General features: G+C 37.7%; 1 protein-coding gene across 1 annotated transcript; it reads left to right on the forward strand.

The window, feature by feature from the left end:
- Nucleotides 1-420: 420 nt before the first annotated feature.
- Nucleotides 421-9510, forward strand: LOC110713250 (dolichyl-diphosphooligosaccharide--protein glycosyltransferase subunit STT3B-like). The gene is made up of 6 exons (XM_021891707.1): nt 421-1639; nt 1850-2383; nt 3674-4128; nt 5092-5214; nt 8130-8189; nt 9043-9510. Exons 1-6 carry the CDS (start codon nt 728-730, stop codon nt 9170-9172), a joined length of 2214 nt encoding a protein of 737 aa, XP_021747399.1. The 5' UTR covers nt 421-727; the 3' UTR covers nt 9173-9510.
- Nucleotides 9511-24173: the final 14663 nt, after the last annotated feature.

The raw sequence follows: 24173 nt of genomic DNA on the forward strand, positions 1-24173 counted from the left end.
ATTAACGGTTACCCGATCCGATCCGATAAGCATTTTTTTTGCTTTTTTTTCCCTACTTAAATCTATTAATATAAATCTAAACTTTTACTTTAGTTCATAATCACTTTATAATATCAATGATTAGTAATATTATTAATAATTTGGTCAAGATCATATGGTATTGTTTTTAATTAGTTGTAAATTATATCATAATAACTACATACTTAAGTTTAATTATCATTATTGGATATCTTATTGGGTACCCAATAATCGATCCGAAAATCCGGGTACCCGAACTTATCGGTTCCGATTATGGGTATCACTTTTAGTAATTTTGGTTATCGGGTACCCGAACCGTTAATACTAACGGTACGGGTATCAGTCCCATGCTCACCCCTACCGTCAATCACTCACCCAAATGATCTCTAGTCTCTACCGAAGAACCAAAAGTCAGTTACGCCCTTGCAATCGATCCTAGTTCCTGAAGTTTTAAACTATCCTCAACTTAAAACCTTTGTCACTGCTCGAAAATGTCACTGTTTCAATCCACACTCAGTTGAATCACCTCAAATTCTTCCCTTTCACCTACTTTACAAGGGTTTTTCAATTTCTTCATTTCCATAAACCCTACATTGTTTGATCACAATGCAAGATTGATGCTTTAAAATTCAACCGCCTTTAATTCAATTTCATTCTCTGTTTTCCCCTTTTAAAATCTCAACTGCCCAGATCAACAAATCTGATCACAATGGCGGCCAAAACGGAAGCCATGGCTAAACCTCAAGATCCCAAATCATCAGATCCATTGATCAGCAACTCAGGTTTCAATATCTCTCTCAAATCTTTTAAGCTGAAAACTAAACAACAAGAAATCCTGATTAGGGTTACAATCCTTTTCCTTGTTTATGTACTTGCTTTTAGTACTCGTCTCTTTAGTGTTCTTCGTTATGAAAGTATGATCCATGAATTTGATCCGTATTTTAATTATCGTACTACTCTCTATTTAACTGAAAAAGGGTTTTATGAATTTTGGAATTGGTTTGATTCTGAGAGTTGGTACCCTTTGGGAAGAATCATTGGGGGTACCCTTTACCCTGGTCTTATGGTAACTGCTGCCTTGATTTACTGGGGTCTTCGATTTCTCCGTTTCGCGGTCCATATTCGTGAGGTTTGTGTTCTTACTGCGCCATTTTTCGCATCGAATACTACTATAGTAGCTTATTTCTTTGGGAAAGAGATTTGGGATACTGGGGCAGGGCTTGTAGCTGCGGCATTGATTGCTATTTGTCCCGGTTATATTTCGAGGTCGGTTGCTGGGTCTTATGACAATGAAGGGGTTGCAATCTTTGCCTTACTGCTTACTTTCTATCTGTTTGTTAAGGCAGTTAATACAGGTTCGCTTGCTTGGGCATTGGCCTCTGCTTTTGGGTACTTTTATATGGTTTCAGCTTGGGGAGGTTATGTATTTATCATTAATTTGATACCTTTGTATGTGCTGGTGCTTTTGATCACGGGGCGATACTCAATGAGGCTCTACATTGCATATAATTGTATGTATGTGGTGGGTATGTTGTTGGCAATGCAAATTCGGTTTGTTGGATTTCAACATGTGCAGTCTGGTGAGCATATGGCTGCCATGGGCGTATTTTTCTTGATCCAGGTATTGTTTCTGCTTGTGTAAATTCACTTGTTACTGTTGATAGAGTTCTTTGCATACAAATAATTTCCAATTTTGATGCTCAAAGCTTCCAATCTCATGCATATTCAGTCGTTTAACTTTCATTTTCAGTAATGTGCTGTTGGTTTATCGTTATTTTTGTTTGATACATTAGTTTGATTGATATTAACTGGAATTGTGTTGTATGTTCAGGTGTTTTACTTTTTGAATTGGGTGAAGCACATGCTTAGTGATACAAAGCTGTTTGAGTCCTTTTTGAGGATAACAGTTACCTCAGCAGTTGGTGTGGGTGTTGTTGCATTGGGAGTCGGCAGTGCATCTGGCTACATATCTCCCTGGACAGGACGATTTTACTCTCTCTTGGATCCAACTTATGCAAAGGATCACATCCCAATCATTGCTTCTGTCTCTGAGCATCAACCTACAGCTTGGTCATCCTTTATGTTTGATTTCCATATTCTGCTTTTCCTTTTCCCGGCAGGTTTATATTTTTGCTTTAAGCGGTTGTCTGATGCCACCATATTTATCGTTATGTATGGCTTGACCAGTATGTATTTTGCTGGTGTTATGGTTCGGTTGATCCTTGTTGCCACTCCTGCCGTATGTCTTATAAGTGCTATCGCAGTTTCTGCAACTATAAAGAATATAACTTCACTGCTGAGGTCTAAGAGCAAGGTTAATACTGGCTCCATCAAGGGAAGTGCTAGTGTCAAGGCTTCTTCTAAGGTCAGTTCAACTACTGAATTTAATGCTCCTTATCTTATTTGTGAAAAGAGAAAAAAAGAAGGGGGGGGGGGGGGGGGTTCACTTCATGTCTGCTGCTTTATTACCAAGGAATTTGAAGGGGTGTTGTAGTTATTACAGTTATTGTTATTTTCATACATAAGTAAATTAATTACTTGGACTTCCAAAGAGCTTTCCGTGCTGTAGATCAATTTTATGTTGTTTTTAACTTATGCTATGTTCATTTCAAGGGATTATTTAATTTGGTATGGTCAAAGGTTTGAGCATGACTGTTAAAGTGTTAAGTCACTTGATGTACGCCTATTTTTCCAATTCTTACTCTTGGTATTGGTAACATAGGTTTATTAGAAGAAACTTCAGCAATATGCTTATTGAAGCAAAACATAGGTGTCATCAACTAGTTTTATATTTATTGAATGGCTGCACTTTGGATTAATGAAGTAAAAGAGACTAATTTAGTGCTCTCTAGGTGGTGTATGGCTGTATGCAGTGTGCCTTTTGCTTTTGTTGCACTTTCTAGAAATTTCCGTAAAGCACTTTTTTAAAAAAAAAAAAAGTTTCTCTAATATATTGTCTCTAAATTTATGAAATTCATGAAAATTTTGGGTTGCACTTTAAATTAACAAAAGGAATGAGAAAAAAGAGCTTTTTCAACCATGGTTAGGTGTGTGCCTCCTTGTTTTTATTTTTATTTTTTATTTTGCTTGCATGTGTTTTAGATTTTAATTCAAGTCTTTAGCATTCAGTATTTATTTATTTTCTTTGATGTATACATGAACATTTGCTTGGTGTTTGGTTGATTAATAAGTCCTTCCTCTCCCAAGTTTATTTTAACTAAATATGTTACTAGATTAGTCTCCAATAGATTTAATTTCACCTACCTTTTTTTCGGGTTGTTTTTGCAACGGTGGTCTGTATCTTAGGTCTGAAATTTATGTTCTAGAACCTAATTTTCCTGCTGGGCTTGGTTGAATTTGCAGGTTGGGACTATTGCTTTCAGATCTAAATTACAAGATACTTGCTAGACTTTTTGCTGATTCACAAGATCTTATTAGATTTTGAATACTTGGTAGACTTGTTGATTTACATGTGCCTTTGTTCATAATCTCTGCTTTATTTCTAGTGCAGTGGTGTGGTATTAACCACACTTTGGGTAGTTTAGAAGGGTGGTGAATAGCTTATATTCAATAGTGATGCTATGCATGTTTCTGCACTTGAATTTCTTATTCATCTCTTCCTTTCTTCTTGCTCTTATGTGGTTTGACGAAGCAGGCTTCTGTTGATCAATCGTTGCCTTTCCAAAAAAATGTCGCTATCGCGTTGCTTCTGGGTGCATTTTACTTGCTCAGCAGATATGTTATCCACTGTACATGGGTCACATCAGAGGCTTATTCATCTCCATCTATAGTTTTAGCTGCAAGAGGTGCTCATGGAAACCGGGTTATCTTTGATGATTACCGTGAGGCATATTACTGGCTTCGACAAAATACACCTGCTGACGCAAAAGTAATGTCATGGTGGGATTATGGTTATCAGATCACTGCAATGGGAAACAGAACAGTAATTGTTGATAATAATACTTGGAATAACACCCACATTGCTACAGTTGGACGGGCAATGTCGTCTTATGAAGATGAAGCATACGAAATCATGCAATCACTTGATGTGGATTATGTATTAGTTGTATTTGGTGGTGTAACTGGCTACTCTTCAGATGATATTAACAAGTAAGTGACTTTATCATTATTATAATTTACAATAAATATTCTATTGCCAATCCCATAAAGTTACTGAATTTGTTCCTTTTTCTGATCTGCAGTTTATTACTGTGAAGTTAATTTTGTGGTTATATCTTTAATCATAGTGGCAAGCAAGTTGCTATTTGTTGCTTGATGAGATAAACTCTCTTATAGTATTACTAACAATTGATATGTGACAATGTGATATAGGATCTTTGCATCTTGCAGGCAACATCAGGTTAGGGGTCAATTGACTCTTGACTTGTGCTGATAGTGCTTTACTTATTGCAGGCTGTATTTCTATTTGTCATTTCAAGAAGTTATGATGATTGTTTTTCTTTTTCCGGTTTCATCATACTACCGGTATTTTCTTTGTTCTACTCACTTTAGTTTTGCAACCCAAAGAATATGAATGTGGCTGTATGAAAAAGGTGGATAATTTATGAGAGATGGAGTAAAAAGGTGGGTGGGTGTAAGAAAAATGATTGGAAAGGTGGATACATTGTGGGGAAAGTAAGCATAAAGGTGGATAAATTGTGAAGTAAGAGGGGATCAACAGTAAAAGACGTTTGTAAAAAGAGGAATAAAGTAGAAGTGGGTAGAACAGATAGAAACCCAATAACGAAAGATGGGTAGAACCTACAAAAATGGAGCTATTAGTGTTACACTGTTACTTTTATAATGACCAGAAACTCGGACAAAAATTAAAACCTTGGTATTTATTATAAAGAGAACTGTAGTTGAGGAAGCATTGTTTTTCCTTTAGTTGAAAGTTTGAATAAATTGGTTGTTGCTATATGTATGCGTGTATTAATAATGCTTTTATGATTCCATATACAGCTTTACTGTCGTTGCAAGTTACTTTAACGGCTGTTGTTTTTGCTACTTTATTTTGTAATTTAAACAAATTTTAGAAATAGACCATATTCATTTCATTTATTTCATTTTCAGGTTCTTGTGGATGGTGAGAATTGGCGGTGGAGTTTTTCCTGTCATTAAAGAGCCTGATTATCTTGTCAATGGAGAGTATCGTGTTGACAAAGGGGCTGCTCCTAAGATGTTAAATTGTCTCATGTAAGTTCTTATAATAGTTTTGTGTTTTTTTTTTTTGGTTTTGTTTTGTTTTTTTGTTTTTAAAAAAAACTCCTTTGACGACTTTGATTAACTATTACTTATTTCCTATACATCAACATCATTGGACTTGCTTGAGCTAGACCGCTTATTTCTTTGTTCATTGTTACATCAGTTGGAATATAATCTATTGTTGATGGAATTTCGTGAGAGTCATGGCATTTATGATTAAAAATCAGTATCCATATCAGCACAGAAAGATAATGAATTAATTGCTAGAAATAAGGTTCAAATTTGTATTTTCCTTAACATTATACTTTCAGCTGTTTGAAAACCTTAGAATTATTACCCCCAAACCTTTCTTTGCGTCCTCAATGTTGCCACTTATTATGTGTAGCCCTTTACTAAAATCCAGCTTCTTAAGATGTTGTTTGGTTGGAAGTAAAAGACATGGGAAATTTCATTTCCTAGGAACTAAGATATGGGTGTGGTGTTTGATTGACACAGAATTATCAAATTGGGGGAAATGAAATTTCCAAGGGAAGTTTCAATTCCCGTGGAACATGGGAATTCACTTACCAAGCCCTTCCTTGGTAAGTCACATTTACCATGACTAGGTTTGATCCCGTGCCTTGCACGACCATATTTTCTTTTTTATGGCATACAAAATAAAAATTAATATCTTTGTAGAATAAATTATATTCCACCAGAATTACATCTTCTATAATTTTTTTATTTCCTTATTACTCTTTACCTAATTGCGTAATAACATTAGAAAGTTGAATATTATTGCTTGTTTATTTTGTTGACAAAAAAAACTTTTTTTAAAAATAATTTCCTTTAAAAAAAATTTCTTATTAAATAAATATTTTTAAAAAAAAAAAACCAAAATACTAAGAACACACCATAAATTGACACGTGTCATTACTAGTGTGTCTTTTAGTTTATAGGTTATTGATTATTGATTGATTAAATAAATATTTTAAAAAAAAACCAAAATACTTAGAACACACTAGAAATTGACATGTCTCATTACTGGTGTGTCTTTTAGTATGTAGTTATTGATTATTGTGGGGCCTAGTTGCATCATTAGCGCTAATCATTTAGTCTCTTTCTTTCTCTCTCCAAATTAGACAACAAAAAAAAAAAAAAAAAAATCAAGCTTACCATAAAACATAGGAAATCAATTCCTAGGAAAGTGAAGTTCCTATATTATCAACCAAACAAACTTATGTCGATTCCTAGGAAATGGGTAAAGGAAGTTATTTCCCATGAAATATAATTTCCTTTGGGAACTCATTTCCCATGTTAACCAAACAACACCTAAGATAACCAATTTCTTTTCCCTACAAGTGTATCAGCATTAGGTTGCTTTAGCAAGTTTTTAATTGCGGGATGAATCCCCAGGCTTGTGGCTTTATGAATTACTCGTTGATTGGCCTGAGTGTCGATCACCAGATGTCTGATAAGGTCCTGTTATCCCTATTTGTTGATTTTACTAGGAATAGTAGATAGTACACTTCCTTAATCTGTGATAGGCTTGTTGTGAACCCTACTGAGAGAAGGATATCATAGGACCAATGCATACCATAGGGATGCATGGGGGTATTCAGCAAAGTGCATTTATGCCTTGAAGCATTTGATGAGTATGTTGAATTTCTGGTGACATGCAGGTAGCAGTGGTCTGATCTATTCTAAATTGTGAACCATGCATTTTGTGTCTGAAAAGTAGCCTCATGGAATGTCTAGAAATTGTAGTCATGTTTTCTGATACAGTAATGTGTATACTGTATATGATGGGATTACTATAAAGTCTCCCTTTTGGTATGAATGAGGCAGAGAAAATGGGACTCATGGGAGAGACCATTATTGTGGAAGGTATTTTGATGTAATCATATAAAATATTTAATCACCCTGGGTTGGGAATTGTGGCAATCATTTATTAATGATGGGATTAGGACATATGCCCAGTATAAGAAAACATTGTCCATGAAATATGTCTAATCTAGAGTGTCTCTGAACTCTCTCTATGATGCTTTTGCTGTTCAGATATGAGGGAATTATAGTAGTAGGAGTGTAGGACTAGTATCCAGTTTCTGCAACCATAAATGGAGGATAAGGCACCCACAATTGTGCAAGAAATTAAAAAATTAAGTCCTTAACAGTTTGACCTGTAATTTATTGAACAACTTGCAATTTCTGACTAAAGTGAAACATGGGCCAATGTTGACAATAATGTTTCATATTACTTGCTTCTAAAATCCAAGTATCTATCTTGAACTTAAACCTCTACAGAACTGTCATTTACCAACCTACCAAATCTTGCCGCAAAAAATGGAGTGGCATTGGTATTATTTAGGAATCAAAGATTCAACTAAAGAGAGTTGATTGGTGCTGAAGTTGTATAAAGATCTGCCTCTACTTTACGCTTGCTTGATAAGTACACAGTGTGAGTGTTTTGCTCAAGTATTAGAGAGTTGAAAATCTAGACGTTTAAAAAATTGTATTGAAAACAATAACCAAAAAAAAAAAAAAAAATGGTTTGGGTGCTGTCTGTTTCTATCAGAAATGTGCTTACTGTTTGTTTCTGAGATTTTGAACCTTGTTAATGTATCAAATGCTTCATCCATCCAACTTGGAGTGAAGTTGACAGTACTGTCGGATAGCCCTTTCATTTTCCAGCCCTTGTGCTTGATAAAAAATAATAATACTTCTGGCACTGACCCCCCGGGAAATTAGATATGTGGAAGTAAATTTCAAAAGTCTTCTGAATGTGGCAGTGGCAATCCTACTTCTGTTTACTATTTTCTTTCTTATAAGTGGGTAATTGGTGCATTGCATACGTTTTGTTGTGTATATACAGTTTATGAAAAGAGAAATAAACTCATGAAATTTTTATGTTTGATTGTGGGCTGTAGGTACAAATTATGTTACTACCGGTTTGGAGAGATGCGCACAGAATACGGCAAGCCTCCTGGGTGAGTTTATTTTCATTTTCTTTGTTTTTCTGTTTTGACCCGAGATAGGCTTTTGATGTTTAATGGTCTGTGTTCTTTTTATGGTGGTGGTGAAGCTATCTAATGGTTGTAGTTTCAAGTTTGCTATAAAGATGACAATTAAATGTGCATTTTCTTGATAAGATTACGGCATATCTGGCAGCAAAAAATTTTGATGTTGATGCATTGCATAATAAATACAGTATATGGTAAGATATTATGCATAGTCAAAGCCATTACAAAACATACTGGTTATCTATGTACAGTGAATGTAAGATATTTACATATTTCGTTATCAAAATTATCAATGACAATCTTTGATTACCATTTATTGTATACTATATTCTAAACACTTGTGTATAGCCTTAAGAAAGCAAATATTCAATTTCTGGTGCACTATATATTTTTTTATAGTATTGGTACCTCCTTATTCAAATTGTGTTAACATTTGTGCCATAACATTATCTGCTTTGTTACTGCCAGCATAATCATTATTTTTTTAATTTTAAATTGATCAAACAAGCAAGCTGATCTCATGTCTGCTCGTAGATTTGCATTACTAAACACGTGCAAAATTATTACGTTTATAAGTTTATCTCTATGGCCTATGGGTGACAAAGTTAGGTGTCTAGATGGACTGTGTCCGTCTGTTCCCTCATTTGGCAGTTCATATTGAAAAATCCTACTTGTAGAATGTTTAGTTTTGCTATATAATCCAGGAATGATTGCTTTTTATTAAGAAGTTTTTAAGAGCCAATAGTTTAATGTTTCCTCTCTTTGTTAGTTTATTGTACTTGCTTCTAATGCCATTTGCTTATGATTTTCCAATTGTCAGTTATGATCGTGCTAGAGGTGTTGAAATCGGGAACAAGGATGTGAAGCTTGAATACTTGGAAGAAGCATTCACAACATCAAACTGGATAGTTCGGATATACAAAGTTAAACCACCTAAAAATAGGTGGTGAGGTCTCAACTCCCTCCCCAAAACAAAAGGGACAAAGGGTGCCTTGCGGACAGGAATAGATGTGATCTCGACAAATTCAGATTATTCCTAATTTGACGACAGTTAGAAAGAGCTTTGTTTTGCTTAGTCTAGTTTTATAACCTTTTTTGTTTCTCCATCTTCTATTCAATATATTAAGGAGTGTGTAGAGCCGTAGAGAAGATTGCGGACTGGTTTTTGACCTTATATTGGTAATATTTTGGGACTTCAAGCTTCTACCTGAGATTCACATTGGGATCAAAATATCATTTACATCATATATTAGGAAATTTTATCAGAAATGACCTTTTATGACTTTTATGTTGGCCATGGTGAGAAAAAACTTGTTTTTTAACTGCTTTGGGACATTAAATTAAGTTTTCTTTAATTCTCAACCACCATTTCCACCATCCCACCACCATCCATTGTCATGCCTTCCCATCATCGCCTGGTGCTTACTCGACAACAGTTCATACACAATATCAAATGCTATTAAACCATGTTTGATTTTTTTTTTGTATAGTGGAATTAGAAGGGGGAAGTAGAAAAGAGAAAGTAGGTTGTGTGGGTAAGTGTTGTTTGGGGCAAAAATTACCCCAAAACGTGGACCACTCCCCAATAGTGACATGTGGCCCAGTCTCGAGGTGACACGTGTCACTATGAAAGATACCACGTATGCAAACCCTATTAAGGGCACTTGAATTAGAGAGAAAAGGGCCTCATTACATAAGGAGGCCCAAATGCCGAGAAAGCCGTTAAACGACGCTTCTCAAGGACACGTGTCCCTATCTGATTGCGCCGTCAATCAGAAAACGCCATTCTAAGCCGTAAAACGACGCTTCTCAAGGACACGTGTCCCTACCTGATTGAGCCGTCAATCAGAAAACGTCATTCTAGGGTACCAACCCTAAAAAGCTTAGATTCCCACCCCTACAAATACCCCAATCATTTATGATGGGAGGGGTGGATTCAGGTTACAAACATAATCGTCGGAGGTAAATATTCCGTCATCGGAATATTCGTGTTTTGCAGGTATCCGAGTCTACTTGTCAGAAGAACGTGACCAGTGTCCCAGGGAAAAATCACAAAATCACCCGAAACATTTGGAGTCGTCTGTGGGGATACTCGTCCGTTATGGCAATAGACAACCAGACACTGAACATAGGTCCCGCTTCTGGTGAGGACGAACATGTAGAGGATATAGTTGTAACAATCAATTCTAGTTATCCTCTCACCTTGAGCAAGCTCCAAAAGGAGTTTGAGGGTAAGATGCCTTCTTCCTCTAGGCAACCGCCCAGGAAAGGAGGAGAGGGCACTCAAAAGAGGACCCAAAGCAAGGCAACTAATGCCGAAGATGCTGGAAACACCAATTTTAGTGGAAGATCTCCCAGGGTGACACGGACGAACATGTATAGGTTTCTTGAGAAAACACAGTTGGGGGGACAACCTCAAAAGGAAGAGCTTGAATCGTCTTTGCGCTGGAAAGACGCAAGAGAATACATCCGGTACAAGCAACGGGAACCAGCAGCCAAGTCAGAGACTGCCTCTTCTCCCATAATGCCCGATGAATTTTCAAATTCCTTTCTTTCCATACATACCAGCTCGGCCAGGACTAGTAGAAGTCAAGCTCATCATACGCAAACTCCTATTCCAGTTGTTCAACCGTTTCAATATCAGACCCCCCATAATTTTAATGCATTTCTACTGCCTAACCCTCCTATCTTCGGACAGTATGGGCAATATGGCCAGCCGTTCGGCCAGGCAGCTTACTTGGTGATATGAGTATTTTACACTCGTCCCTTGGTCATAATTGGTAGTGTTTTTGGCTCTTTAGAGCCACTTTTATTACTGATTGGTGTTTTCTAGTGTTTTCGTAGTTTTGGTTGAGTTTTGTAGGGATTTTCACCTTTAGAGCATTTTCCCAGGATTTTTAAGGAGCAACTACGAGCATGGGAGGAGCACGACCAGTTTTCATAGCCCAGCGCCGGTTAGAGTTGTCATACCGGTGATTAAAGGCTTGGTGCATGTGTTACCGAGGCATTTGGACCGAGTATTCAAGACCCGGAGAGGAAATTCGGATTGGGTCGAAGAATTGGAGCCCAATCGAGAAGTCCAAGTTGCAAAAGAGTGTGGCCCGGCCAAAATAGGCTCCGCTTGAAGTGCGCCCGGCCGGGCGGGGAAGAATACCTTTCGCCCTGTCTCGCGCTCGGCCTGGCGCGAGAGACACCCATGATGGAAAAAAGGCGGGCTCGATAAGGCGGTGTGGCGCCCGACCGAGTGCGATTTCTGAGGAGTTGACTTTGGTGATTTTCGTTAGTTTTAATTAGGATTAATTAAATGTTTAATATAAATACGTTTTTAGTGTTTTTTAGACGATCTCTCTCTCTCTCTCTCTCTCTCTCTCTCTCTCTCTCTATTCTCTTACTTCTATTATTCTTTTGCTTAGTCTTTCTCACTCTACTTAGTTTTTAGATTATTTTCTCTCTTTACAACTTTGTTCTTAATTCAACTCTTTGATTCCGATTACTTTGGTAACGATTTCTTCTACTTTAATCTCAGTTATTTATTTTATTTCTTTCATCATGACTTGTTTAGGGTTCGTTTGGCATTGCTGTGGTTTTCTGTTTTTTTGTTTTTTAAAAGTATATGATATATGACCCATAATGAATCAAAAATTATTTAAACATATTAAAATTATAATAATTTTGAAAACTGACAACAGAAAAGTGGAAACACCTTTTTCTTGTTTGTCGTTTTTGGTTTAAAAAAAAAAAAACCAGAAAACTGAAAACCAAAAATGATGCCAAACAAGCCTTTAATTGCTTTGTTTAGTTTATATTTAATTATGTGTGAGTAGTTTTCTTTCTAAGGTTTATGGGGATCCATAAATAATATGAAGGGGTAATTTATTGTTGTTGATTATCAATGCTTGATTAATTTCCTATTGATTGATTTAATGCTCTGCAACTAGATTAGTGTGGTCTTTTATGTATGAGTTTAGCAATATTGATTCTAGATTCGAGAGATGAGAATTGATATTTAGGCTTAGTTTCAATAGGCAGGTTAATTTATAAATGGTTAAGTCGAGATTCGAGAGATGAGATTTAATACCGGTAGATTAATTATGTGATTGTAATAAGTAGCGAGAGCCCTTTATGATCTGATTAATTGATGCATTGATGATTGATTATTATGTCTTACCCTGGAATATTATTTATTGGTGAACCTATGCCCTAGGTATTTTATTCCTTGATTTTCCTCCTACTTTTAATCCTTCCTACTTTTACTCTTAGTAGTTTAGTTCTCCTTTATAATAACAAATTGGTTACTTGATAATCTAGATTTTATTGATTAATTAGGAATAAATTGACTTGTTTCCATGTGGTTTGACCCTTCTTCCCTATCTACATAGTTAGTGGATTTAGGTATTATTTTTTATTAGGTGATTACGACTTTAGCCTGTCATTGGCGCCATTGCCGGGAAAACGGTTTCATTTTTATTTCTGATTGTTTTCTGTAGTCTAGGTTATTTCTTCTTGTATCAGAGAACGTTAGTTCTTTGAGGCAAGTCTCATATTTGATTTTTAGTTCTTTGTTTATGCCCAGGTGTTTCAGATCAGGTTATATTCCATTCGATCCTGAGACCGAACGTTGTTTTCATAGACAAAAGAATCTTTACAGGAAAATCCTGGCGGGTTATTGGGATAACAATAATCGCCGAGACCATTCAGAAGTTCCTTCAGATTCAGAATCAGAGATGAAGACACCTAAGAAGCTTAGTGATTATTCGCAGCCGACGCTAACAGATTTTCCACACCTTACTCCCACTCCAGCTCTTGATGGGGTGCAATTTGAGATTAAACCCCAAATTATCACGCTGATAGAAAGGAAGCAATTCAGTGGAGCTAAGGGTGAAGACCCAAATCTTCATATTGTAGACTACTGTGAATATTGTAATACCGTCAGGCAAGCTGGGGTCACACAGGACCAAATCAGGGAGATTCTCTTTCCTTTTTCTTTATGTGGAAAAGCCAAATTATGATATACTGGATTAATAGAACTGCACTTGGTATAACTAATTGGAAGACTCTTGTTTTGAATTTCTATAATAAATATTACCCTGTAGAGAGGACAACTTTGCTAAGAAGCGCAATTCAAAACTTTGCCCAAGAGCCAGATGAAACTTTGTATGAGGCTTAGGAAAGATTCAAGGATCTGCAGAGGGAGTGTCCCCACCATATATAATTTAGCACAGTGGCAGTTGATCAAAGCCTTTTATAATGGGATTAGAAATTCATCTAGAACAATATTGGATTCTGCAGCTAGTGGGAGGTTTATGAACCTTAATGTTGATGATGCAGGTCAAGTTATCGTAGATATGGCAATCCACAATTCCAATATGGGAATCATAGAGACTTTGCTAACAAAGTAAAACATAGTGTCGACTTTGTATCCTTTTTACAAGCTCAATTAACCTCTATTTGTCAAAAATTAGATAATCTTAGTACTGCAAATATAGTTAATGTTTTTGCAATTAATAATAATTCTAATGAGGCATTATGTGAAAATAGTGGAATTGCAGGTCATTGGGAGCAAGATTGCAGGAGTTCAGTGGAGCAAGTCAATGCCTTTCAAGCTTATAGACAGAATGACCCATACTCCAACACCTACAATCCTGGGTTCCAGAATCATCCATATCTTTCTTACCGGAGCACCAATGTTCAAAATCCGCCACCTCCACAACAATCACAGGGGCCACAACAAGCACTGCAAAAATATTACCATCCCAATGCTGGCCAGAAGAACCAACCACAACAACCCTCCTCATCTTCCTACCCTGCTTTAGCAGAAATTAGAGCAATGCTGGCTAGTATGCAAAACCACATGGAGAGTAGAGACGCTCAAATTGATTCGATCATAGCACATAATAAAATAGTAGATAATCAAATTGCGCAGATTTCATTCTACTCTACAAGCCCATCAATAGGGAGCTCTGCCAGCATAGCCAACCAGGCCTACGGATCAAGCTTTTGCAATTACTCTAAGGAGTGGTTCATGCTATGATGGACCCCATATGCCCAGAGATGATGAACCTGTTTTAGTGAATAATGCTAATCTTGATTCCATTAAACCTAACAGTGTTGCTAATAGCCCTACACGACTAAAGAGTAGTATAATATTTCTGATAATACATTGCAGGGTACAACTCTAGGGAAGGTAGCAGCTCCAAATAAGAGCAGTAATGCTCCAAAGCCAATTATCAAATTTCCATTCTCCAGTCCTCATTTAAAAACAAATTTGGATAAGAAGTTTAGTAAGTTTTTGGAGATGGTTAAAGATTTGCAGGTAATAGTTCCCTTCACAGAACTAATTACACAAATTCCTGCATATGCTAAATTCATGAAGGAAATATTGACTAGAAAGAGATCTATTAGTGAGGTAGAGGCAGTCTCTTTTACTGCAGAATGTAGTGCCGTACTACAAAATAAATCTCCACTTAAACTGAAAGATCCGGGTAGTTTTTCTATCCCTTGTCATATTGGCAATCTAATGATTGATAATGCATTATGTGATTTGGGTGCTAGCGTTAGTGTCATGCCATTGTTTGTGTGTTCCAAGCTAAATATGGGTAAATTAATGGCCGACCGTTCTTTTAAATACCCCTTAGGTGTTCTAGAGGATGATCCTGTTAGAGTAGGTAAATTTTATATACATGTTGACTTTGTTCTTGATATGGCTAAGGATTTTCAAACCCCAATTATTTTGGGCAGACCATTCCTTAACACTGCAAGAGCAGTTATAGATGTGAAATGTGGCAAACTGACACTATCAGTGGGGGATAATAAAATCACTTTTAATTTGAATAATACCCCTAAAAGCCCCATGACAGAGGAGAAGTGTTTTAGTGTTAATGTGGATGATAATTGTTCTAATAAGCCCCAAGCTCTTATAAAAGATCCCTTGGAGGCGGTATCTTGTGTTGCATCTTCTACAGATGAATTAGACAAATGGAAAAAGGAAGTTGATCCATTCAAAAAAAAAAATCATACCCATTTTTCAAGTATGGCATCAAAGAGGTCAAGGACGATTCTTGGGAGGAGTTCTAGCTCAAGTCAACAATATGATCCGGAATAGCAACTTCCGCAATGTCCAACCATCCGAATTGCAACCTAGGAGCAAAAATAACGGCTTGAGCAACTCTACGGGCCAGAGGTAATCCCTTCACGGTGGTTACACCGCTCCACTCTTGAATCTTGTGGTTTATATGATTATGTTAAATGTTTTTTGAATGATATAGGAATGAGAAAATTTGTCGATATGCACTACCCTACTTATCGTGAATTAACGTGTGAATTCCTTTCCTGTTTGTCTGTTGTGAACAGTAAAAATGGGCCGAAATTGATGTTTAGGTTAAATAATAGGAATAATATTCTAACCTTTGTTGAATTTTGTAAAATTTTTGATTTGAATTCTGAATTACCCATCCAATGGCATGAACAATACAAAATGGAAGATATCTATCATGTTTTGATTGGTTTACCGGCGCCTAACAACCTACATGCTAGTGCCAAACCTATCCATCACCCTACACCTTAAATCTGGCAAAGAATTACAGGTGTTTGTTTTCTAGGTAGGAATGAGCCGCATAATGCCCAAATTAATGAACTAGCTGTAATTGGACATTATGTGTTTGGGTACGGTAAACTGAACATTGCTAGATACATCATCTTTCACCTTAGTAGACATGCCTTAGCTAGTAACCATAATACTACCTTGATTCGTCTAGGAGGCCTAATTACTAGGATATCAGTTAAGAAGGCCGAGTTTGTTGAGAGTGAACCTTGTTTAGGGTAAAAATACCCTATGTATGTGGGCCAATCCCGTAGCAACACGTGGCCCAATTAAAGGGTGACACGTGTCATTGGGAAGATGACGCGTGTTTAAGGCTCAAATGGGCACCTGAAATCAGTATTAAAAAGGGCACTTGAAATCAATATTAAAAAGGGCCTTCTTACATTATGGCCCAAATCCCGAGACATATCCATGAAAGTTGCAAAACGGCGCCCCCGTATTACACGTGGCACCTCTTGATTGCACAGCCAATCATGTCACGGAAATTTAGGGTACAAACCCTAGAGGGGCACAAACTCCCACCCCTATAAATACCCCAATCATTTATAATGGGAGGGGTGGAATGACATTGCAGAAAAAGAGCATTAAATAGCTCCAACTTCTCTCTACTTTCTCTCACCCGCCTTATCCGTTAAGATCTCTAACTTGATCGCCGGACGCGAATATTTCTGTAAAGGAATATTCATTTATTTTGCAGGTTTCCGAGTCTCATTGCCTGGAGAGCGCGACCAATATCTGAGGAAATTCAAAAAATACACGAAACATTTGGCGTCTTCTATGGGGATACACGTCTGTTATGGAAATAGATGGTCAGACGCCTAATGTCGTCCCTGGTCCAGGCGAGGACGATCATATAGAGGACCTAGTCCATATAATTCATTCCAGCAATCCATTGACTGCCTCATTCCAAGAGGTCGATAATCCTCCTATTACTTTACTTCCTTGTAGATCGCACTCAACAAACTTCGAAAGGAGTCTGAGAGCAACCGAGCTTCTACCTTTAGGCAGCCGCATAGAAAAGAGGGGGAAAGAGCTCTAAAGAAAACTCAGAACAGAGCAACCAATGCAACAGATGCTGGGAATACCCCATTTCGCCGGCCGAATGGGAAGTCTCCAAGGGTGCCACGGACGATTTTTTCTAGTCTGTTGGCAAAAACCCAATCGACTGGGGGAGGGGCAGACAACCTCGAAGAGAGGAGACAGAGTCGTCTCGACGCTGGAAGGACGCAAGAGACTACCTTAGGCATAAACAACGGGAACGTGCCTGTAGACACCCATTTGTGTCTCCCCAAAACAAAACTCAGTGATGAGTACCTTTCGCGTCGAACCATAATCGAATGAAGTGAAAGTGTGGAAAGTCTAGCGTTGCGAATAGTTTTAATTTCTTTTCTTTTCTCTCTGTTTTTGAAAACTTATTTTAAGAAAACAGCCAATCTAGTTTGGTTGGTCCATAATATGGGTCCAATAGTAGTATAGTTGGATGGGGCTTGCAAAGACCTTTCCAACGATATATTATAAGCCCAATTCCGATGAATATTGAGGAAGTTATGGCCAATTTACCAAACTGGGCCCGGTTTGAGCCTAATATGCGGCCCAATGATCTAGAAGAGGGCCTATTATTAATTATCATTCATAAAGCTATTAGGATTGATTATAGTCTTTTAGAATACTCTAAAAGGTTCTTTTAAATCCTTGTTTTGTACAAAGTGGAATATATTCAGATTTTATTTTCGTGCCTCATAATATTTATCAAAATTTTATATGGTTGGATAGATCTTGAAATTATCTTTCCAATGATATATTATAATATTAAATCCGAGTTATAACGAAAAAGATATGAATGAGACATGAAACTTTATCCAAAACTGACAGCCTTCCACTATTTTGGCCATATATTTTTATCTACAGAATATTTTAATTTTATCTAATTGCGTTAGAAAGTAGACTTTAAGAGCTTTCCAAAGACATATTATATGCCTAATTTGGACTTCCGGATCAAAAGATATGATAAAAACAAAAACGCAAAAACGGGCTTGGTGCCTGACTCCAGGCATTGGCGCCTGGAACCAGGCCTGGCGCCTGGTGCTAGCCATTGGCGCCTGACGCCAATGGCCAATGCCTGGCGCCAACCTCGTTTTGCGTGCGCCAGATTCTGTTTTGTTAATTTTATCTTTTTGGCTGATTTTCTCTATAAATAACATATTAAAAACTCCGTTTTCGATAACCTGTTTTCACCAATTCTTTTCATTCACCAACTCTCATTAAGATTTTCTTGATTATTATCTATCTCTATTTTCTTTTCTAAACTTTGTTTTCTCATACAAAATTCCACATTCGCAAGATCTAGATACACCTAGCCATATTCGAAGTTGCCTTCGCCCTAGACGTGAAAGGTTAAATTTCTGAGGGTTTGGTCCCAACTCTCTCTTTCAATTATTTAATTTAATTGTTTGATTATTATTTTCCTCGAAGTTACTAACGTGTGTATTTTGTTATTAGAAAGAGGTACGAAGCATCAAAGTAAGTATTTAATTGATTTGGCAACAATTGTGCAAGGAAAAAATGAGGGCCTATGTTCGTACGTCCAAAGATTTAACAAAAAAAAAGCCTAGATTCATTATCTTCCGGATGAAATGGCTTACTCTGAATTTCTCCGGGGATTAAGGCATAATGGGTTTAAGTTTGATTTGGTAAGAAAAAAGGTTCGGACATACGCAGGCGTTCTACGGGAAGCCGAAGCCTACATTGAAGAAGCCGACTTTTGTTCTCTTACAAAAGCAGAGGTGCTGGCCAAGGGGGCTGAGAAGAAGCAATCTACTCTGCAAGACTCGACAGGTAAAAAGAAGGAAGGAAACAAAAGGAAAGAAGTCTAGGTGGTCGACGACCAGCAACCCAAGTCAAAGAAAGTAAAGACGTACGAGCCTCAGTATGAGTTCAGTAAGGATTGCTACTCAATCCTGATGGAAATCAAGGATAAGTTTGAGTTTGAAAAGCCCCAACTGTTAAGAGGCTCGGCCTAGTACTGGAACAAAAAAAAGTACTGCCACTAACACAAGGATGTGAGGCATGACACGAACGATTGTATCAATCTGAAGAGACTGTTAGACAAACTGGCCGAGAAGGCCATGCTGAACTCTTATGTGATGAAGTCCAAGTTCACTTATACACTGACAAACAATGCGTCCGAAAAGACAAAGAAGAATGACAAGGAAGATGATGGGAATAGTACCGATTCGGGCTTTATGGTCGTAATATCGGGGGGTTTCGCCTCAGGCTGACCGGGGGGAGGTCAAAGCCCTGCACAACGATCCTATGGTTTTTATCATGAAGATAGCCAACTTGAAAGTGGGCTGATTACTGATAGATACGGGAAGCTCATCCGATATCATCAGCCTGGCCGCCCTGAAAAATTTAAAGTTCCCAGAATATGCTCTGAAAGACATCAATCACCCCTTAGTGGGATTTAGGGGAAACATCATTCATCTAGTCGAACAGATATATTTTCCAGTCCGATTTGGGCAGAAAGGAGAAGGGAGGGACATGGTCGTCCGATTCTTGGTGGTGAAAGAATTGACTGGCTATAATGTCATACTCGGCCGCCCCACCCTAAATGCCGTAAAGGTTGTGATCATCCCCCATCTGATGATGTTGAAGTTTGAGCGTTCGGAAGGAAAAATTGGTTCGATTCAAGGGAGTCAGAAAAAGGCAAAAGAGTGTAACCAGCTAGCTATTATGCCAACAATTCACGGACATGGAAAGTCGTCCGAGTCGAAAGGGAAAGAACCCCCACTCCAAGCATACCAAGTCGTGCGAAAGCGAAAGCAGACCATGGCCGACCAGGCATAGCAATTAATGACCATCGGCCGGCTTGAGGAGCTGAGACTCCAGCCGGCCGGCAATCACCAAGATGTAGTGCTTGATCCCGATCAACCAGGTCGGATGGTCAGTGTTGGCACCATAGCTATGGGTCTGCTTGGAGATGAGTTAGTTCAGCTGTTGAGAGAATTCAAAGATGTATTTGCGTTTGAAGTCAGTGAAATGCCGGGCATAAGCCCTGACTTGGCCATGCTCAAGCTGGTTGTGAATCTAGTTATTAAACCTGTCCGCCAGAAGAAAATAAATCATGGAGAAGAGAGGAACCAAGCGGCCGCAGCCAAGGTAAAAAAGCTACTGGACGCTGGTTTCATTCGGCAATGCTATAACCCCGATTGGGTGGCTAATGTAATCTTGGTAAAGAAGCCGAATGGAACTTTGAGGATGTGCATGGACTGTACAGATTTGAACAAGGAATGCCCTAAGGATAGCCTTCCCTTGCCTAAAATCGACCGCCTGGTTGATTCTGTGGTCGGGCATGCCCTAATGAGTTTTATGGACGCATACTCTGGTTTCCATCAAATCCCTCTATTGGAAGAGGATCAAGAGAAAATCGCGTTTGGGACTAGGTAGGGGTTGTATTGTTACAAGGTTATGCCATACGGCCTCAAGAATGCCCCTACAACATTTCAGCGACTGTCAATACGGTCTTTAGAAATCAGCTCGGCCGAAACATGGAGGCGTACATTGATGACAAGATTGTTAAGTCAAAGGAGCCGGCCGACCATCTGAATGATCTTCAAGAAACATTTACCGAACTCAGGCAGCATAAGATGATGTTAAACCCGAAGAAATGTGTCTTTGGTGTTGAGTTCGGTAAATTTCTCAGATTTTTAATTGATCAAAGTGGAATTAAGGCTAACCCTGAAAAAATTCAAGTCGTCTTGGACATGAAGTCTCCAAGAACAATTAAGGAGGTGCAAAGACTGACCGGCTGTTTAGCAGCACTCGGTCGATTTCTGTCAAGATCAGGGGATAAATGCGGATACTTTTTTCAAACCATCATAAAGAAAGCCATGTTTGAGTGAACGGAAGAAGCTGAGGAAGCATTCGTATAGTTAAAAAGTCATTTGCATACATTGCCTCGGCTCGTCAGTCCACTCAAGAATGAGAGGTAGTACATTTATCTCGCCATCTCAGAACACACCTTAAGTGCCGTCCGGCTTGTTGAAAGGGACGACCATCAAATTCCAGTCACTTTATCAGCCATGTACAACACAACGCCGAGCTTAGGTATCCCCCTATTGAAAAGTTTGGCCTAGAATTGTACATGGCATCTAAAAAGCTGCGGCCTTAGTTCCTAGCACATTCAATTGTGGTTTACACTGATCAACCCCTCAAGAAGTCGTTTGCAACTTTAAAAGCTAGTAGTCGCATGCTTAAATGGGCTATAGAATGAGAGGCTTTGACATCACGTACGGGCCTAAAAAGGCTATAAAGGGGCAGGCCTTTGCTGATTTTTTGGCTGAGATGACGCGACCGAACTTGCAGCCGACTGGAGACCAGATCTAGAAGGTATATGTAGATGGTAGTGCAACAGCGACCGGATGTGGTGCTGGAATTATTTGTCAATCTCCTCAAGGGGACAAGTTTGAGTATGCACTGAGATTTCAATTTCAATCCTCTAACAACGAGGCCGAGTATGAAGCCCTCCTGGCCGGCCTCAGAATGTGTAAGGCAACAGGAGCAATAAAAGTTGATGTAAGCTCGGACTCCCAGCTAATAGACGGCCAAGTGAATGGTGACTTTGAAGCAAGGGAGCCGGCCATGATGAAGTATTTGAAGAAAGTTTAAGAAGAGGCCGAGAGCCTAGAACACTTTACTCTACAATAAGTTCCCCGTTCGTCCAATCATCAAGTGGACGCCCTCTCCAAGTTAGCATCCTCGACATCATGCGATACTCCCAGATCAGTGTTTTGGGAAGTAAAGGAAAAAAGGAGTATTGATGCCAAGCCTATACAGATCATTGATAGAAGCTCAACTTGGATGGACGGAATCATTTCCTTCCTAAGGGATGGATTGCTCCCGGCCGACCTTAAGGAGAGCTGGTTGATGAAAAAGAGAGCGGCCTGGTTCGAAATGAAGTAGGGGGAGTTGTTTAAGAAAGCTTTTGTGAAGCCCTATCTGAAGTGTATTACTCCTTAAGGGGGTTATGATGTGCTAGACGACCTCCACCAAGGGCATTGCGGCTTCCACATTGGAGGACGAGCCTTGGCTGAAAAGGTCACCCATTTAGGATACTGCTGTCCGAGTTTGAAATCGGACGCCATAAAATGGTAAAGATATGTGACAAGTGCCAGAGGTTCACAACCCTAATTCATCGCCCAGCTAAGAGTTTGTCGACCATAAGTAGTCCGCTCCCCTTTGCAAAATGGGGCATGGACATCTTGGGTCCGTATACGCCAGTGTAGAAACCCAAATGTGTCTCCCCAAAACCAAACCCAGTGATGAATACCTTTCATGTCATTTAATTATCGAATAAAGCGAAAGTGTGAAAAGTCTAGTGATGAGGATGTTTTTACTACGTATTAAAATATCTCTTCTTTCTTTTTTTAAAATATTTCTTTTCTTACCTTATTTATGAAAAATGTTCATTCTAGTTAAGTTTGGTCCATGATATGGGTCCAATAATGGTGTATTTGGATGGGTCTTGAAAAGATCTTTCCAACAATACATTAAAAGCCCAATTCCGATGATTAATGAGGAAGTTATGTCCAAAATACTAAACTGGGCTCGAACCGGATCTTACCTACGGCCTAATTATCATGTAGAGGGTCCAAAGGTCTAATCCTATTCCTAAACTAATTAGGATTAATTAGAAGCTTCTATAAGTTTTTAAAAGATCTTAATTATCCTTTTTGAAAAAGATAAGATTAAATAAGTTGAGTTAAATAAAAACTTTCCTTTTATAAAAACTTTCTTTTTTTAAATCTTAATTCTATTCGAATTTAAAGATGTTCAAAGACAGTCAGATATTATTTTCGTGCATCATTATCTTTATCCAATTCTTATACGGTTGGATAGATCTTGAAATTATCTTTCCAATAATATATTATAATATTATATCCAAGCTATAACGAAAAAGATATAAATGAGATACAAAACTCTATCCAAAACTGACACCGTCCTACTATTTCGGCCATATCTTTTTATATACTCCCTCCGTTTTTAAATACTTGCTCCATTTCTCCATGCGCGGAGTTTTAGGAGAAATTGGAGAATATAATAAAATATGGTGGTAGTGGGGTAGTTGAGAAAATAAAAAATTGTATAAAGCAAAAGTGGTGGAAGAATAGGAGGAGAGAGAGTATTATGTTGGGTCCACTAAGTGTGAGAAATGAATTAAATATTGTTAAATATTTCCATAAAAGGAAATGGAGCAAGTATTTAAAAACGACCATAAAAGAAAAGTGGAGCAAATATTTAAAAACGGAGGGAGTACAATAGATTTTAATTTGATTCCAATTGAATTGGAAAATAGACTTCAAGAGCTTTCCAACGACATATTATATGCCTTATTTGGACTTCTGGATCAAAAGATATGATAAAAACAAAATCCGCAAAAACTACTGTCCATCGAGTTCTATTTTGATTCGAATTCGGATTCTTTTTTTATTCTTCGGCCCCCTTTTTTCTCTATAAATACAGGTCATATCTCCCCTTTTTCAATCATCAATTCTCATCAATTAGCATCAATTCTCTAATTCTCTTCTCTCTTTAAGCTAAAGCTTATTTTCTCTCTCTTTTCTAAACTAGTTTTTTGCATACAAAATTCCGCATTCACAAGACTTAGAAGCACCTAGCATTGTTTGAAGTTGCCTTCGCCCTAGACATGAAAGGTTTTAATTTCTGAGGGTTTGGTCTCAAATTTCTCTTTCAATCATTTAATTTAATTGTTGTTTAATATTTTCCTTGAAGTTACTAACGCGTGTATTTTGTTATTAGAAAGAGATACTAGGCATCCAAGTAAGTGCTTTAATTGGTTTATTGATATTATGATATAGAAATCATGTCTAGATTGTTATTATGATTCCTAGTGTCACATTAGGGCGTTTTGATCTTCCTGGTATCATGTTAGGATGCTTTCTTAAGTATGATATTTAGGGTGTTTTGCTTATGTCAATTATGATTCCTGAGATGCTTCCTACTTTCTTTCCTAATATTTTTGTTAGTATCATGTTAGGGCTATATATTTGATCTTTATTTTTTAGTGACATGTTAGGGTTTGTTATTAATCTTGTTAGTATCATGCCTAGGATCTTGCTATTATTATTATGCTTTAACGTGACTACTATTTTGATGATTATAATTGTCATGATTATTATTATGATTATTTTCATGATTATTATTGATGATTATTATCATGTTTCTTGATATTTGTTGTTATTATTTCTTGATCACGCCTTTTATGCATGTTTAAAGGGAATTTAGGTACTTGTAATCACGCTTAATAAGATAATTAATAATCTTGTTTAGGG

This window comes from Chenopodium quinoa, unplaced genomic scaffold, assembly GCF_001683475.1.
Source record: "Chenopodium quinoa cultivar QQ74 unplaced genomic scaffold, ASM168347v1, whole genome shotgun sequence".
In the NCBI taxonomy this organism is placed as follows: domain Eukaryota; kingdom Viridiplantae; phylum Streptophyta; class Magnoliopsida; order Caryophyllales; family Amaranthaceae; genus Chenopodium; species Chenopodium quinoa.

What these genes read in the sequence shown, in the direction of transcription:
- LOC110713250 (XM_021891707.1), top strand. Translation starts at nt 728, where the DNA reads ATGGCGGCCAAAACGGAAGCCATGGCTAAACCTCAAGATCCCAAATCA. An exon ending in GTGTCAAGGCTTCTTCTAAG is followed by an intron (nt 2,384 to 3,673) that starts GTCAGTTCAACT and finishes TTGACGAAGCAG; the next exon opens with GCTTCTGTTGATCAATCGTT. An exon ending in TCTTCAGATGATATTAACAA is followed by an intron (nt 4,129 to 5,091) that starts GTAAGTGACTTT and finishes TTTCATTTTCAG; the next exon opens with GTTCTTGTGGATGGTGAGAA.